At 47.4% G+C, this 18,108-nt stretch overlaps 1 protein-coding gene across 1 annotated transcript; it reads right to left on the bottom strand.

Moving 5' to 3' along the window:
• Positions 1 to 1,228: 1,228 nt before the first annotated feature.
• LOC139790233 (RNA-binding E3 ubiquitin-protein ligase MEX3C-like) lies at positions 1,229 to 17,850 on the bottom strand. The gene is made up of 2 exons (XM_071731780.1): positions 16,890 to 17,850; positions 1,229 to 4,710 (listed from the first exon to the last, which is right to left on the bottom strand). The coding sequence occupies exons 1-2, from the start codon at positions 17,530 to 17,532 to the stop codon at positions 3,485 to 3,487; spliced, it is 1,869 nt and encodes a 622-aa protein (XP_071587881.1). The 5' UTR covers positions 17,533 to 17,850; the 3' UTR covers positions 1,229 to 3,484.
• Positions 17,851 to 18,108: the final 258 nt, after the last annotated feature.

Here is an 18,108-nt window from a genome sequence, read left to right as displayed (position 1 = left end):
TTGGTTGATGCTCTACAGGGATGCTCTGTCTTCAGAATGGTTTTATGAGTGCTCAAATGAGTGCAAATATAGGTCTAAAAAAGCCACCAAGCCAAGCTCTGTGCAAGGAAAGTCCTCCCAAGAGCCAGATAAACCACCAACCACCCCAGTCATGGAGCTGAGGAATTCCATGGAGACAAGAAATGCATTTAATCCTAGAATCCCAGAATGGGCTGGGTTGGAAGGGACCTCAGAGCTCCTCAAGTCCAAGCCTTGCTCCACTCCCCCCGTGGTTCCCAGCCCATGGCACTGAGTGCCACATCCAGGCTCTTTGGAAATATCTCCAGGGCTGGAGAATCCACCCCTTCCCTGGGCAGCCCATTCCAAGGTCTGAGCACCCTCTGGGGAAAGAAATTCTTTCTCATGGCCAACCTAAACCTCCCCTGGCACAACTTGAGACCTCTTGTGCCCTCTTGTCTTGCTGAGAGTTGCCTGGGAAAAGAGCCCAACTCCCCCCTGGCTCCAACCTCCTTTCAGGGAGTTGGAGAGAGTGATGAGGTCTCCCCTGAGCCTCCTCTTCTCCAGCCTCAACACCCCCAGCTCCCTCAGCCCTTCCTCACAGGAATTCTGCTGGATCCTTTCACCAGCCCAGTTGCCTCCTTTGGACCTGCTCCAGGACCTTGATATCAGAGCTTTGGATCTCTGCTGGTTTTGGGAAGCAACCAAGAAGTTTGGGTGAAGTTCTCTTTGTCTGCAGGGTGTTAGCAGGGCAGTGCCTGGGAATTTGAGGTGGGTTTGTTGATCTGAGGAGCCAGGGTGAGGTTATTCCTCCCAGCTGGGGAAGGAAGTCATCAGGGAGCAAGAATAAATAGGGACACCACCAAGTAGCAAAGGAGAGGACAGGAGGGCTCCTCTCAGTGGCAAAAAGTCTAAAGAGGGACAAGAAGGTGGCAAAGAGGTGACACTAAAGGACAGGCTGCAAACCTGAGAGAAAATGGAAAAGGAGAGGAGAAAATGAAAATGAAAAAGGAAGAGGAGGTCCTGGCAAGCCTCCCATGCAAGAGGCCCAGAGGAGGCCCTGAAGAGCAGAGTTAGGGGCACAAGTTGGTTTTTGAAGCCAGCAGTGAACACAACCCAAGATTCTTCCCCTGAGAAATCCTCCTGGTGTGGTGAGTGAGCACTGGGAAAGCCCCTGGGGGGTGGGAGGAGCCCCCCCAGCTCCAAGCAGGAAGAGAGCAAAACGTTCAAGTTAATGGAAACAAGTCTTTATTAAGTAACTTTTAATATCAGAAAAATAAAACTCTTATAATTCTCTTTACAGCAAATATATAATATCAGTGCTTTGGCCATCATAAGTTAAAGGCCCTTTTATCATAAAATATATGGTTTGTTTGGTTTTTTTTTTTTTTTTTTTTTTTTTTTGTTTTTTTTCTTTAAACTTTACTCAAATTTATAATCCCTACGACCTCCCTACATATACATAACAAAAAAAAAAAAAAAAAAAAAAAAAAAAAAGTGTAGTAAAATTAGCAAATACTAAACTAGCTGGAGAGTTTCCTCCTTTAGTTGGTGGTTGCTAGAAAGGGTACAGACACCCCCCGGCTGCAGAGAGTTTCCTTGGCTTTGGAGTTGTAGGAGGCAAGAAAATAGAAAAAAAACATGCGTGGGGGAGCCTGGGGTTGGTTTTGTTCCTTCCCTGCAGGGCTGCAGCCAGAGGTGAAGGGTTTTTTTTTTTCAAATACTGACATGGAACTAATTCTACAAGCAAAACCTCGCCTGAAAGCCCAGCAGTACCTCAGGTGCCCTCAAGGCAACTCTGAGAGCAGAAAATAAAAACCGTTGTTTGTAAACTTTGAGAGGAAATGTAACTTTTTTGTTTGGTTGTTTTTTGTTTTTTTTTTTCTCCCCAAGTGGAAGTAAAAAATAAAGTTTTTTTCTATTTAGCAGTTCCGTACACTTTTTACATTTTTTTGTTAGACTGAGGAAAAAAAAAAAAAAAAAAAAGCTTCCTCTTGGGGAAAAAAAATGCTTCAAAGAAAAAAAAAATGATAGAAAACAAAAATCCACCAGAACTCCACTTTTGTTTGTGTCTTCTATATATACCAGCAGATTTGGGAACTGAAGATGGCAGAAAAAAATTCCCCAAGAGCTTGAAACATCCACAGGTTGAAATGTAAGAAGAACATTCAAAAATTCTTATTATTTTTTTTCCTTCTGCCTAGAAAGACACTTTTGAAATGAAGTAAACTGCTTGCAGGGCCACAGCTGCTGTCAGGAACAATCCAAGGGCACACAGACACACACCTTCTCCCTCCCCCTCATCTTCCCCCAGCTTTTTTTTTTTTCCTTTTCCTTACTAAAAATAAACTCTCTATGTGCAAGACAAAAGATGGACTGAACGTAAAAATGCTTCACATTTGCAACTGGAGACTCAGTAAAAATTAAGAACAGCTTGATCGGAATGTCAGCATCCTCACTCAAATTTTAAGTCAAAATATGTGCAGCCCAGAGCCCTCACTGAAACAGGATGAAGCCAGCCAAGACTTTTTTTTTTTTTCCCCACATCACATTAAAGAAAAGAAATTAAGGAATTTACAAACGGAGACGACGTTCCTGATCCTCTGAACATCCTGCCCTGGAACACCTTGGGGTGACATGGAGGTGGTGGTGGGCAGCTTTTCTCTTCCCTCCCTGGAATTTATTACCTGAACCTGCCAAGAAATCAAACTACGCTTTATGAGTAAAAAAAAAAAAAAAAAAAAACAAAAACAAAAACACACAAAACAAAAAAAGGTATTTGCAATGCTGAAGAATTAGGCATAAAGTTGTCAGACAATGCGAAAAATCAATTTCCCCAAACCTGTTCTTGGTTTTCTTGGTTTGTTTTTTGTTTTTTTTTTCCTTTTTTTTTGGTTTTTTTTTGGGTTTTTTTTTTTGGTTTTTTTGTTTTTTTTGTTTTTTTTTAAACTGGCAGTGTAAAGAAGGCAGCATTGGAAGTGTTGGTTTGATATTGTGGATAATACCACAACCCCTCCGTGGCAGAGGAAGGACTCCTGCAGTCAGGCAACGAGGTCGGGTGCTGCTGGCGCGCAGAAGTCCAAACGCTTCCCAGAGATCCTTTGGAAAAAAAACCTGTAAAATTTGGGGTTGGTTGGGTTTTTTGTGGGTTTTTCTTTTCCTTCTTTGTTGTCTCCTTGATGCCAGCTTGCCAGCACCCACCACCACCAGCTGGATCTCTGCTCCCCACGCCATCTGCTTACACTGAGACCACCGAGGTTTAGTGTTACCGTAGCAGCCTTTCCAGAGAGTGGAAATCTGAGGAACAACTTCAGCCTAATCCCAAGAAAGCCCAAGAGTCAGAAAAAAAAAAAAAAAAAAAAATTCATCAGGAAGTTTTACTAAGAGGGTAACCATTCCACCCATGCCTTTTTTTTTTAAAGAGTTTGGTTTTTAAAAAGTCCGCATATAATAATAATATCTATCTATTGATTTTTTTGTTTGTTTTTTAAGAGTGGATTTGGATTGCCTGAGTAACAGGGGTCTGGCAAACGGGGCAGGAGGGTGTCTCCTTCTCACAGATTTTATTGGCACACTCCATGCAGAAGAGATTGTGGCCACAGGGGACCAGGGCCGCAATGACTTCGCTCTCGAAGCAGATGACGCAGTCGTGCTTCCTCCTCGACTCCGGGGGGGAGCTGGAAGTGGAGCCCCCGTTGGAAGAGGAATAACTGTTGGTACCGTTGGAAAAAGCTGGGATGTAGATGGGAAGCCCGGCTTGGTGGGCGGCTCCGGGCAGGTCGCTCCTCACTCTCCTTGCCAGAGGGTGATCCAAGTTTTCGGGGAAGGTGGGGGAGAGGCGAGGCGTAGAGGGTTGGCTCTCTCGGCGGTGAGGCTTGGAGTTGTTAAGGGGGTCGCTCCCGAAGCTGGAGAGGGGGGTGACGGGTTCAAAAGGGGTCCAAATGGTTTGGGAAGGAGCCGGGAAGGAGTCGTACACGGGAGAGTCGAGCCCGAGGTCTTCCGTGCCCACGGGAGGCAAGGTTTCTCCAAACCAAAAATTCCCTGTGCCGAAGGGACTCGTCGGGCTGAAATCGGCCAATCTATTGCTTCCGAAATAGGAATCCGTGGAGCCGCTTCCCAAGGAGCTGGAGCTGTCGTTCCTGTAATTGGAGATCAGCCTGGTACGGCTGGGAGGGACGGGGTTAGAAGCCAGCCAGGTAGATCCCACAGGGCCTCCTTCAAAGCTGACATCTGTCCCGTTGTAGTGGAAATCGTTCTCCTCGTTGAGCTCGATGTAGTTGCCGGTCCTCATGGCGATGTGCATCTCGATCTCCTCCCGCGCCCGGTCGACGTTTTCCGGCATCCCGGTGACTTCAAAAACGGGTTCCTTGTCCCTGCTGGGAGTGACGATGTAGGTGTGGGTCTGCTGTTGAATCCTTTTGATTGTAGCTCCTTTAGGTCCCACCACCAAGCCAACGACCCGGTAAGGCACCCTGACCTGGACTGTGGTCTGCCCCGGGAGGTTGGGGGTACACGGCAAACCCCCCAGGCTGGGAGCGTTCTTGTTGCGGGAGGCTCTGATCATGGAGAAGTGTTCAGCAGCTGAAAGGATTTCCCTTTTGGCCATGGCTACGTCCTCTTTTCTGCCAGTGACGACAAAAATGGGTTCTTCTCCACGAACGGGGGTCTTGATGTAAGTATTTGTCTTGGCCCTTAGTGCTTTGATTTTGCAACCTGTTGGAAAGAAACCACAGAGCTGGGTTAGGGGGACAACGGGGCTGAAAAAGCCACAAGAAAGCTGAGGCTGGTGGAGAGTTTGAAGACGCCCCAGGGTGAAACCAGAAGCAGCTGCTTTTATCTCTCAGCCACACCAGAGAAAGCTCTACAGCTTCTATTATTTCCCAACAGACCTCTCTGACACTTCCAACCACAAACTATTTCAGCACTGGGCTGGTTTAGCTCCTTATCTCCTCAACTGCTGTTAGGACAGTGAATAAACAGGAATGGTTTTTTTCTCCAGGACTGTCCCATAAATGCTGCTGGGTTGGGATTTTTTCCCCATTGATTGGGTGTCCTTCAGTTATTTCAGGGATCTGCTCCCATGTCTGTGTTTGCTGATGCCTTTAGCTGCCAAGCGTGACCTGAAAAGCAAATTAAACATTGACAAAGAGCAGAAGGGTCTGCAGCACAACCTGGGGAGGTTGTAGATAAAGTTATTGATTTGCTGAGAACTCTCCCTGTTATCACTGAGTTACTTAAACCTCACTCTGGGATGAAGGAACCACTCCTTGAACTGTCAAGGAGCTCAAGCAGTTTGCAGATGAGGAACTGCTCTCTTGAACTGGGGGAAACACAGCCTGAAAAGAAAGGAAAATATCAACAAAACCCCTTGGATTTTATTTTGGGGGGACTGAAGGATGAAGTTTGCTTTGCTAAGATGCTCAGGGTGTTTTGGCAGGGTGCAAAAAAATTAAATTGGGAGGGACAAGCAGGTCCTGTGACACAAGAGACAGTTGAGTGGATTCAGGTCTGACCTGAAGTCAGTTCATACTGAAACTAATTCCAACCTTCTGCCCCAAAATTTTGTTTTATAGGGAGTTAATCTTGAAAGAACTATAAACAATTTGCAGAGCAACTGTGTGAAGCATCTTAATTTTTTTTTGTTGTTTTTTTTTTTTACTTGCAGAGACAAACTTGTCCCTGTAAATATATAGATGCTGGTTGGACTAGAGAGAAGGAAGAGCTTTTTTTCTTCTTGCAGGGCCCCTGGAAGGATGGAGGGTGAACACAACAGCCCTTTGTTTCCAGGCCACAGCTGGAGAGGAAGTTCATTATCTGCAGCAGCTCCTGGGGAGGGCTCTGGGAGGCCCAACCTCCACCAGAACAGGCAGAGAGGAGCCCAGGAGGGCTCTGGCCAGGGAAGGAGTGAGGAACAGGCAGACCTGAGCAAGGCAAGAACAAACCTCCAGCCTCCAACCAAAAAGGGGACTCCCTGCTCCTGACAGCTCTCACTTAAACCCACAAGGGTTCCCCCCCCCCCCAAAAAAATGGGGCCACACACCAACCAAGCCCTTTAGGAGCACCTAAAATGAAAGTCAGCCTCCTGACACATAGCAATTATTCTTCAATTTACACAAATGACTTTCATTTACTCCATTCCACCCAATAATTTCCTTGAAATAAGAGGCATTTGAAAAGATAATGCTAGGAGCATCTAGCATAAGGTTTATACATATATATATATATACACATCTAAATATATGACTCATTTTTATAAACCACAATTCAGAGCCTACTTAATTCTACTTTCCAAAGTGCCCTCCCAATGCTTAGCATTCATATTTTAGATAAGATTTCCCTGGTGTCTCAAATGGTGTTGGAAGTCTGTGGCTTCAGCTTCCTTCCCTATTTTAGGCTACAAACTCCCAGAGATTGCTTTGCCACAGCCCCATTCCCAGTGGGAAAGCCTTTTCCTTTCTTCCCCAGGCTGCAGAATGTCACGGACCAAGATGGGCAGAGCTTTTTTTTTCTTTTTGCATACTTAGAAAGCAGAGGCTGAACATTTCCTGCAGCAATGGAACCTGACTTTTAACCCTAGGAATGGTGGCTTCAAGTTGACACCCCCAACCCCCTGGATCACCACCCAAACTTCATTTATCAAGTCAGCAGGAACCAAAGGAAGGCTCCACAGACAAGGAGTCAACGTTTCTGACTGAGTCAACCCCCCTGGGTGGATTTTGTTTGCAAGGATTGTGCTGGAAAACCCCAGCACTGAGAGTGACACCAAAACACAAGGTCAGCACCTCATCAGATGGCTCCAGCAGGATGAGGTTTCTGTTTGCTTTCTATTTGTCCTCAGCTGCTCTGCTTTCCCACCCTCCTCCATTACTCACTGCCCGGCTGAGGAGACCAAGCACAGCTGATCCCATCCCCTCTCCCACAAGTCCAGAGGCTCTGTGGCCACGATGACATGAGGTCAGCCAGCTATGAAGTCATGGAGCCATGGGATGAATCAAGAAGTTGCCCAATCTCCTGACCTTAGCCACTGGGAGACAAAGGAAATTAAGAAAAAAAAAAAAAAAAACCCAAATGCACCGCCCCACGCTTTTTGCAAGAAATCATTTTATCCAAGAGTTTGAAAGGCAAGAGATAAAAACGCCTGAAGAGGGGACTTTTAGAGTGGGGATTCAATTTAAATAACAACTTTCCAAGGAATTTCAGTTTTGCTACAGACACAGAATGTCAGGGGTTGGAAGGGGCCTCAAGAGATCACTGACCCCAACCCCATTGCCCTGTGATAACACAGCTGCTCAACACAAGTTACCACCTTTGGTTCAGCAGTGCCACCATTCCTCAGCACCCTCAGCCTTAAGTACCAACTGACAGAGATAAAGCAAAAGGAAAGTTGTTGTGTTTTTTTTTTTAAATAGGTAATTTTAGGTAAAGATTTAGTCCTTGACCTGGACCCAGCCCTGCAGGCAGCGTGCGCCGGATGATTTGCATCATCCATCTCCAGCCTCCTCCCAGTTTGTCTCTTCAGAGGATTATTTGACTGAACATTTTAAACACACAATGAACATGATACTCCCCAAGAAACTTCAGGGGAGCTCTGGAGGAATTTTTACCTCACATGCTACCAATTTTAAGTGATCAAATAATACCCTATTAAAAAAAAAAATAAAAAAAGCAATAGGAAGACAGATGATTTTCTTTCCCCTTAAAGTTTGAGTTAAGCCACAGCACCCACAGTCCTCACCCAGCTCAGCCTCTCACCTTCCATCATCACTAACAGGAGGAGCTCCATCAAATCCCAGTCCCAGGCCATTTCATCCACAAGGAAACTCCCCCACGGAGCCAAGTGACCCCAGCCCGTGCACGCCTGCCTCACCCCAACCTGCTGCCAGCAGCTGAGAACCACCCCTAAAATATTAAATAGAAATCAAGCATCCCACAGATTCCTCCTCTGCACAGCTATAGCCCAGGAGAAATGAAATCTTCCCCTGATTTTCTTCTTCCTGATGGATTCGACCTCAATGCTGCACAGTGGGAGTGGGACAAGGGTTGGTTTCCAGGTGAGGAAGCTTTTGCTGAAGGGTCTCTTCTGAACAGCTACACCCTGGGAAGGGAGATTTCCATGCAAAAAGTAGCCTGGCAAAGCAGGGACACACACCTCAAAGCCACTTTCTTCTTGCCAAGCCCTGTGATGGTGATCTTAGAGGTCCTTTCCAACCCCAACTGAGGTTCAGGTACACCCCATCAGGTCTATTTCAGCTTGAATCCCTGATTACTTGGGGCTTTGGAAAAAGAAAACACTGGAAAACTGCCATAGTCCATCTAAAGAGAAGCCTGGAAGCCCTGTGAAAATCCAGTGAGCAGCCCCTGTGACCCACAAGCAGCTGCCAAGAGCACTTTGTTCTCCTGCCCTGCTCCTGATGGGTACCCAGCTGAGGGTTTTTTTCCAAGGACTTGTTAATTCCCACCTGTGGTACAAGCTGCAATTTTTTTTAAGCACATAAAGGGCTTCCTCTTGCTTTGCACCTGGCTAAAAATACCTATCCAGTTTGTGGCTGTATGGTAGAAAATTGGTAAGTGCCCTCATTTATTAATTGGGACAGAAAATTCAATCTTACTCTGCTTAAGGGTTAAATCTCCTCAGGCAGGCTGGCTACACCAGAAAATGAAGCCCAGAATATTTTTGGCACTTGACTGGGTTATTAAAGCCATGAAATAGCACCTGGGGGCTGCCCACAGAGTCAGAGTGACTCTGGTTACTCTCACCTTCCACCCAAGATCAATTAATTTCTCTCACACTTATTCATGGACTGGAAAAATTCGATTTTTAATTTGTTTTTTTTTCACACTGGCTGTTGATTATGAGTTAGCTGAGTCAAGGAAGATGAAGAAAGTGATTTCTTCACCTGGAACCAGGATGAGACTGACCACCAGGAGCTCTGACACTTCCCCACTGGTGTTCTGTACTACAGGTAGTACAGAACTCATTAGCTGGGTTAATTAGCTGGTAAGATTAGGGCTCCCATGTGACAAGGAGACAGAAGATGCTGGAGAGCTAACAACTAGGAATACTTCCAGCTGGGATTTGCTCAGGCTCCTGGGAGGTTTGGAAGGTGACAGTCCCCAAAGAGGAAGGGAGGAGGTTAACTGCTTGAGTAGGGACAGGGGTGTAACACAGACTTTAAGCAACAGCTCACCTAAAAAAAACAGGGAATCTTCTCCCCTGATGGTCCTGAAGCTGTAATTCCTTGGAGTTGTGAGATTGATGCCCAGGCTACTACCAGAATGTGCTCCTGCCCCTGACCAGGTTGTGTTTTTTCCACGAAATTCTTTGTTTCTCACAGTATGGATGCTTCCTGAGAACCCACCAAGCAGAGCAGCTTCTCAAATTCAAGTGCTGCAGGTGGGTAAGAAAGAACCACCTTTTCCTTCCCACTACACCAAGCAACACTACAAGTAGGTTACAACAGTGAGGAGCACAGAGAAGAAACAAAACCTCCACTGAGAGCCCCACTGATCCAGTTATTCCAAGGGAAGATGACACACAGGACTTGGAAGAAAAATAAAGATGAAAGCATTTAATCCCAAAGTCGTTTTTCCCTGCCTCCTGACCCCCTCATTAACTCCCCACTGCAATCAAAGGCTTTGAGTTAGGCTGTGGCTGCAAGTCCTGGTGCCTGCCCATGGAATGTTTCCATCACTCTCTCTCTATATATATATTTATATAGCACCCAGGCTGCTCCCATCCTGATTCCATCATCCTCACCCACTGCTGACTGCTGACTTCACTTTGGATTTTTCACACGGATGACTCTGGAGATGATGCAGGACTTTCCCTCTTGGCAGCATCCAGCTGGAACTGCAGGAAGGGCTTTTACACAAGACACTCTCCAGACAAATACTCCCAACAGCTGCTGGAATGGCCTGGTGCTTGCCCAAGGCAAGCTGGAGATCTCCAGAGCTTTACAAACAAGGGCCAAGGAACTGTGGGCAACCATTTGGCTGTGGCAGAGGGAGCCAAATTAATGGATAAGGAAAAAAGGGAGAAAGAGGGGATGATGCCCAAATTGAAAAGAGGGGAGATTTTGATGAGAAATTCAGAAGAAATTGTTGAATTTGAGGGTGCTGAGCCCCTGTGCCAGGTTTCCCAGAGAAGCTGTGGCTGCCCCATCCCTGGCAGTGTCTCAGGTCAGGTTGGATGGGGCTTGGAGCAACCTGGGCTGGTGGGAGGTGTCCCTGCCCATGGATAAAAGTTGGAACGAGATGATTTTTAAGGTCCTTTCCAACCCATAAGATCATCTGATTCTTTTGACTTGATGAAGAATCTTTAATGATGCTGAGAAGCACATTTCCCAAGAGGAGGCTGCTCCTAAGCACTTGGAGACATTTTCCCCTCTGGAAAACAAACCCTTTGGTTCAAGAACCATAGACCAACCCTTTCTTTAAGATTTCTCAGCTATGCATCAATGTACCAAGTGATTTAAATCTCAAGTAGTCAGCCTGCACACTGCTTCCTTCTACATGTCAGGCTGGGATGAGCTCTCAAAGCAGGAATTTCAGAAGCAGAGGAATACTCCAATTCCCAGTGCAGAGGGCAACTCAGTAAACAAGTTACACACAGCCCAAGAGCCAGAGGGCAGCAACTTCTATGATTAATTTCTTGCACTACTGCAGCACCAGGACTAAGACAGCAACTCCTGAGAAAAATTAGAAAGATAAGAGTGGGAGAAAAGCACTAGTAAGAAGAGAATATGTCCAACTAGTCAAGTAGCTACAGGTAAAAAAAAAATTATTTTTCATTAACATTGATGTAGGGAATGAAACATATGAGGAGTGTTGGGAAAGGGACCACAATTCAGCAGCCATGGTGGCCAAGAACAGGAAGGCTGCAAAAAAAAACAAAAAAACCCACAACACAATCCCCAAATCTTCACCTCCAGTTCCACACTGTATCATGAAATGATCAAGAAGGTTAAAAAGGGAGAGATCCTTGTTCAAAGGAGCAGCAGAGAGCTTGATGCAGTCTGCAGAATTCCTGACTTACACCAGGGATGGAAACTGAGATCTTGGATGCTGGCAAGAGCAAGAACTTAAAGGAATACCTGAAAGAGAGTGAAATGGAAGATGTTCTTAAAGAATTGGCCCTGGAGGGTACAGATATTGCATGAAACCCAAATTTGAGATCTTTGAGATAGCCAACACTTTGTTCTAAACAAAGTTTCTCTTCCAGAAATTCAGAGTATGGTGGAGAAGAGAGGGAAATACACATCATCTGCTGACTTCACAAACAGCACAGAAAAAATTCCCTGTTTTCTCATGCCAGAGACAGGTTAATCACAGAATGCTCAGGGTTGGAAGGGACCTCAAGAGACAATCAACCCAGAGGAGTTCAGAAGCACATTAATCAGGACTCCTTGTGTATATTAAACTTTAAAAAAAACAATTTAGAACACAGCTTTTTTTTTTTGGGAAAAACAGGCGGCCCAGAGGATTGGAAACTAACATTTTATGTTGCAAGATTTGTATTATTTTTAATTGCAGCTTCATAAAAAAAAAAATCTTACTTTTGCAGGTATTCATATATTAAAATCTACAGGATTTCCAGCAGACTACACAAAGAAAAAAAACCTCTTGAGTTTGCAGCAGACTCAGTGTGCTCCCCACCCAACAAGAGAGCAGGATTTCTGACTGAGGATTTCAGATCCCAGCTGGAAACCTGCACCCTTCTTTATCCAGAGACTTCAAAGACTTTTGCAACTTGATTTGGATCCTCCCACAGCATGAATGAGACCCAGCAGAGCTGAAATGATGTTTTAACACAACCCCAGAGCAAGAAGCCACTGAAACTTGGTCAGAGATTTCAGGCTGTGCAAGGTAAGACTACAGCTACTCCAAAAAATAGTTGTTATATTGGATTTTAACTAATAGCTTTTTTATTGGATTTTAACAAACAGCTTTTCTATTGGATAAATAGCTCACTTTTTTTCCAGTCTTTGGAGCAAGCCATTTAATCGTAGAATAATTTGGGTTGGAAGGGACCTCCAAAGGTCATCTATTAGGCTGCTTGTTAGAGAAGATGTAACAAATAAATAAAACTAGGGTGTAACTGCCTTTTTAGCTTTAAAATAAGTTAGCTGAATCTGTGGTCTTTGTTGTCTGGGGCAATCAACTGCCCCAGAGTTGTGTGATGACTTCAGTCATGCAAATTCAGCTTATTCAGATTTCAGGAGTGGAAATCTGAAGCATCCAGTTTAAAAAAACAAAAAACAAACCACCAAACCAATTCAGCTCTGCTCACACTGCTCAGCAGCTAATAACCAGTCAAGGCTTTGTAAGCATTGGCAGAAATTTGGTAACAAGAAGACAGAAAAGCAGACAAATAGTTCTTTTTGAAGGGACAGGATTTATCCTCCCAGAGGACATCTTCATACTGTACTCAGGATTTGCTCCAGGATTGTTTTAGCACTCCCCAAGAGTGACAGCTGTTGTTTTGATTTGGCTCTTCAACTACATCCTTCAGAATTATCAGCTACCAACTTAGCAGAATTCTCTTTTTTTGGTTTGTTTTAAATTCCAGGACTATTTTTAAGCCAAGTGGTCATTTCTTTTTTTTTTTTTTTTTTTCACCGAAGATCCCATATTAGAAAGCAAAGCCAGGATTATTAAATATGCATCACAACTGATTTTAGTGGCAAGGAGGCTGTCTCATGCAAAGCTGATTTGTCATTATTGATTGCATCAGGGAGATGGGATGATATCATTCCTCATCCTCTTACTCAGCTGGGGTTGAGGGACTGCCCTGCCCCTTCTGCAGCCATCATCCCAGTGCTTCTTCCTCAAGGAAGAGAAGCACCAGGCTTCAGGAGCTCCCAACCTGGGAGAAACCCCACTCTTGTCAGCTTTATCAAGGCTACAACCACTTGGGAAAAACCACATGGCTTCGATAGGGTGACAATGCTGGAATGCATTAGCAAATATATCCCAACAATCCTTATCTGAAGAGTTAATACACTCAGGGATGAAGCATCTCTCCAGGTTTTGTCCTTTCCTGCATCCTTCAGGTTTTCTCTTTCTTGTCTTTCAGGCACCACCCCTCTTTTTTGCACTATTCAAAACAGCTTTCAGTGTCTAAGCACATCTTTTTTTTGGGTCAAGAAAGCAGGAAGGGGGCACTGAAGCCTCCAGTGAACTCTGTCAGATCCTTCAAGATCCACCAGAATCACCACAAAGTCACCACCACCTCAGGGAACCAGTTTCCAGGTGATGGGCAGCAGACTTTTCCAAGTCCTTCACATGATTTGGAGATTAAAACACGATCCTGAGTTAAAAAAAAAAAAAAACAACAAACCACAAACTTCTGGAGATCTAAGTCTGGCTACACACTTATGCAATTTTGGGTATACACCCTATGGCAGCTTTTCTCAGGCAAACAAGGTCACCTCCTCAGCAATGCAGCTTTCTTCCTACCATTTCAACAGCACTTTCTCCAGCTTAATTTTATATATATTTTTATTTTTGAGCTTGTAGCTGCTGACAGCAAAAAGTCACTTTTCTGACCAGTGTGAAGGTTGGATTCAACAGCTTGTTCACATTCATCCAGGAAGCCTCTACAATGCCATGAATGGAATCTGGTTTTCCTGGCTCCCAGTCACATGCCTTAACAAGAATAAAAAGGCTACAAATATCTTTTTCCTTTGTTGTTCACCTTTGAGATTCTTCCACTTCAAAGAATTTGTGTTACACTACTCCAGTTGTCAGCTTGATTTCTGAGAGGGGGGTAAGGGGAATCAGAAAAAGTTTGAGATGAAAAACAAATAATAAAAAAAGCACAAAACCCCTCCCAAGATTCAGACACACTACTTCACAGAAAAAAAAAAGGAACACCTACTATTCATTAAAGGAAAATCTTATTAAGCCTTTTTCCAGTGCTTTTTCCAGTGATGTAAATGCTTCCAGTAGCAACATGTTCAAACACTGTCACAGGAACCCAGCAGCCTCCTCTGCAGCTCCACAAGAAAACCACCAACCACAGGGTGCATTTTCAAGGCACTCCCAACTTTCTGCAGCTGTGACATCCCACATCTGTGCCCAGCCACCAGCAGGGATTCAAGATATCCATGGGGGAACCTGCAGTGCAGCCACCCAGGAGCAGGGCTGTGGGATCACCACCTCCGTTTCATTTGGAAACTTGGACAGAAGTGGAGGAAAAAAAACCCAAAACATTAAGTGCAAGCACTGTAAGGTTTTTTTTTTTTTCCTTGTTTACAGCTCTCTGAGGAATTGGGGGCTCCTTCAGTCTGATCAGCAGTGCCTGGAAATGCTCTTCCTCTGTGCAAAATTAAATTAAATTTGGATAAAGAACACGGTGGAATTCCAGTTGATGATCACGGCTCTGTCAGCCAGGGGGTCAGGACTTACAATAAACACACTTTCAGCCACAGCAGTGAGGCCTCCAGCAAAGCCTCCCTCAAAACTCAGCATTCCTGGTATTCCAGAGCTGCCTTTTTACAGAAATGCATCCATTTCAAGTTCTTTTTGTACCTTCAGGAAGACAGCAGCAACAAGATATCAACTTAATCTTCCTGAAAACCCATCCGAAGTAACATTCCAACTGCATCACCCTTCAGTAATTAGATCTTAAAGTATAAAGAGCACACAGAAATCTGGCCATAAAACTTCAGCTGAACTTGGGCAAGCTAATGCCCAAGCAGCTGGTTATGATGTGTGCTGGAAAAAGAATGTGCAGCATCTTCATTTTGAGAGAGAAAGAGAGAGAGAGAGAGGAGGATGGGTGAAGGATGGAGCTCCATCCAGCCTTGCTCCAGGCACTCCAAGCTGCTCAGCAGCTGAGGATGGAGCACAGACACATGCAAAGCAGGTGGATCAGACACCAACAAGAGCTCTGGGCCACGAAAGGAGAGGCAAGGACTACTATTCCTGAGAAATCTGACAAATATTCAGTGGAACTGACAACTGAGGGGAGTGGGTCTGCAAGCATCAGGCTCCCTGGGATGAGCTTTGAGAAGGACCTCCTCATGCAAAGCTTTTGTGCCAATATATTTGGTAACAATTATCTTTTAGCTCTCCACTCCTCCTCTTTCTTCTGTAGCCCTAATTTCTTTTTCTCAAACAATTCCTCCCCACCAAGGCGAAATATTTTATCACAAGTGTGACACTGGATAAGAAATACAAGCAAAAGCAGCAAACAGGCCCTGCAGGAACAATGATGCCATTTTTATGCAAACTCCATTATCTTTGTTTTTTAAGTGACTGAAAGTACTGGAAGACAGACTTCAGAGAACAGTCCTGAGCTGGTGGAGAATAAACACAGCAGCCTAATTGCTCCTCAAAGCCCAGCAGTTTCTGTTTCTCTCTTAGAGGACTGGAGCAATAAAGGTTTTCAGTTCTGTTTTCCACTTCACCCTCCCCTCCCTCCCTCCCACCCATCCTCTCCAATGACACACAAAGTCTAAAGATACTCAAATGCCATTTCTTGGAAAAAAATATATTTTCTGCTTGAACAGAACGGCCTCGTCTGCATCAGAGGAAGGTACCTGCCAATTTTTAAAGCAGGGCCTTCGGTTCTCCTTCTGACACACCCAGCAAAAAAACCCAAAAAAAGCCAAACCAAAAAACAACACATCCCTGACCCAAACTGCTACAAGCCTAAAATAAATGTAGGAACTGGAAACAAAAGCCTCAACATCAGTGCTCAGCAGGCACTTCTTTAGTATCACGTTGGTTGAGAAAGGGGTTTTTTTTCCACTATTTCTTCCATACTCAAAGAAAAAAAAAAAAAAGGAAACAAAAGCCACATTGATTGAGACCAGACAGCAGAACCACTCGTTATCTGAACTGATCAGCAAACGAGACACAACACCCCCAAAACTCATGAAGAAAGGGAAAAAGGAAGAAAGGGAAGAGACCAGCAGTTCCATTGTCTACATTTCCACACCTCCACTTCACCTCGTGCTACGGATTAAATAAATAAAAAAAAACCCAAAAAAAGTGCTTTTCAAGTAAGGTTCAGCACCAGAAAGCTGGGGCGAGATGGCATCTTTCTGACTCCTCCAAGCAGGGCTCCCATGAGACTGCAGGAAAGGCTGACAAGGAACCTGACATCACTGATATGACCTTATCTTTTGAGAGCCCCACGGAGTGGAGCAAGAACCATCAACAGGAAGCCACAAACCCAGCAAAAAGAGAAGAAAAAGGGGCTGTGCAACGTGGCTCCTTTCTCCATCCTGCTGGCTCCTGATGTCCCCACTTTGTCTCAGGGTGCTGGGTGGGAGGAAGAGCATCAGCTCACAGCCTGCTCTGCAAGCCAAGCAAGTTAAAAGCCCTTCACCCCAAAAATATAAAAAGTGGGTGCAAATAGGATCCTAAGTTCCTAGGGGGGGGGGAAAGCAGCTTCTTGCTGGAGACCCCAAGTGTCACTGAAGACCAAAGCCTGTGCCAGCACCTGGTAAAAACCTCTAGCCAATCATCCACATCAAATCTACACTTCCATGCGGCGTTTTACAGCTCAAACGAACAATAACCCAAGATTTGAGGTCACCCAGTGCTGGCTCTCGGCTTCCCAAGCCGGGATGGGCTTTGGGAGAGGAGAAGCAGCCCCGGGGAGCTCCGAGGCAGCCGAGGGGCTCCTCTAACCGAGCCCATCCCGGGGAAGCTGCCGGTCAGGAACCCCGGGGAGCACCAAAGCAGCCGAGGGGCTCCTCCAGCCCAGCCCAACCCGGGGAGCTGCCGGTCAGGATTAACCCCGGGGAGCACGAAGGCAACCGAGGGGCTCCTCCAACCGAGCCCAACCCGGGGAGCTGCCGGTCAGGAACCCCGGGGATGAGCACCGGGCCCACAACCCCCCCCCCCCCCCGCCATGTCCCCGGGTGTCCCCCACTCACCCTGTCGCCCCACGATCTCCGCCACATGCTCGGAGCTGGGCACCGGGACGCACTCGGTGGTGTTGACACTCTTCCTGCGGAGCAGGGCCGCTTGCTCGCCGTTCAGCCCCGCCGCCCCCCCGCCGCAGGCGTGGGACAGCATCGCCGCCATCATGCCCTGAGGATCCTCCGCCCCGCACAGCGCTGCTCCCCCCCCCGCCGCCGCCACCGCCTCCTCAGCATCGAAGGCAGGGGAGAGCAGGACGGAGCCCAACGCCGGCAGCAGCGGCAGCGGTTGGGAGGGCGAGGAGGACGAGGAGAGCAGCAGCAGCGCGACCGGCTCCTCTTCCTCCTCGTCCTCCCCCACCAGCAGCTCCTCCTCCTCCAGCTCCAGGTCTCCCTCGTCCCCCGCCGCTGCCTCCTCCTCCTCCTCCTCCGCCCCGCCAGGCCCCGGCTCCCCGGGGGGGTCAGGCGGCGCCGCCAAACCCGCCCTCCGCCGGGCAGCCCCTCCGCCGCTGCCGGCGGGCAGGTCCCGGAGGCCGAGGCCGGCGAGGCGCCGCTGGAGCAGCAGCAGCGGCGGCGGCGGCGGGTGGGGAAGGGGGAGGCGCGGCGGCTCGGCGGGCTCGGCGGCGGGGGAGGCCGCGGCGGTGCTGCCGCTCGGCATGGCGGGGGAGGCGCTGCGGGCCGGGCCGGGCCGAGCCGAGCCGAGCCGAGCCGGGCCGGGCCGGGCCGAGCCGGACTGGACCTAAAGGAGCGGAGCCGTCATGCCGCGGCGGGCAGAGAGAGTGGCGGGCGCAGCCTGAGCGCTGGGGCCGCGCTCCTCAAGGCGCCTTTTGTCCCATGGCGCTTCCCTCGGCGGCGGCCGCGGGCGGCGGCGGCAGCGGCAGAGGGGCGGGCGGGAAGGGAGGAGGTGGGGAGAGCCCGCCCCGTGCTGCCCGAAGCGGCATTGGGCGGTGGAGCCGGTTCCGGGGCGGGCCCGGGGGTTGGGCGGGGGTTGGCAGGGGACGTTACCGGACCGGCGGGCCCGGGATGGGGGGAGGGAGGGTGAGGGGGTCCGGGAAGCGTGGGTGAGGGGATCTGGGGGGGATACCTGAGGAGGTCTGTGAGGGGAAACCATGGGGGATCTGTAAAGGGATCTGGGGGGGACCCGTGAGGGGGTTAGGAGGGGATCTGGGAGGGGATCTGTTGGGGGAAACTGTGAGGTATTTGGGGGGAGATCAGTGGGGGACCCGCGAGGCGT

Source organism: Heliangelus exortis, chromosome Z, assembly GCF_036169615.1.
Source record: "Heliangelus exortis chromosome Z, bHelExo1.hap1, whole genome shotgun sequence".
Lineage (NCBI taxonomy): Eukaryota > Metazoa > Chordata > Aves > Apodiformes > Trochilidae > Heliangelus > Heliangelus exortis.
This window is presented reverse-complemented; position numbering and strand designations above follow the sequence as displayed.

What these genes read in the sequence shown, in the direction of transcription:
- LOC139790233 (XM_071731780.1), bottom strand. Translation starts at nt 17,532, where the DNA reads ATGCCGAGCGGCAGCACCGCCGCGGCCTCCCCCGCCGCCGAGCCCGCC. An exon ending in GGAGATCGTGGGGCGACAGG is followed by an intron (nt 4,711 to 16,889) that starts GTGAGTGGGGGA and finishes TCTTTCCAACAG; the next exon opens with GTTGCAAAATCAAAGCACTA.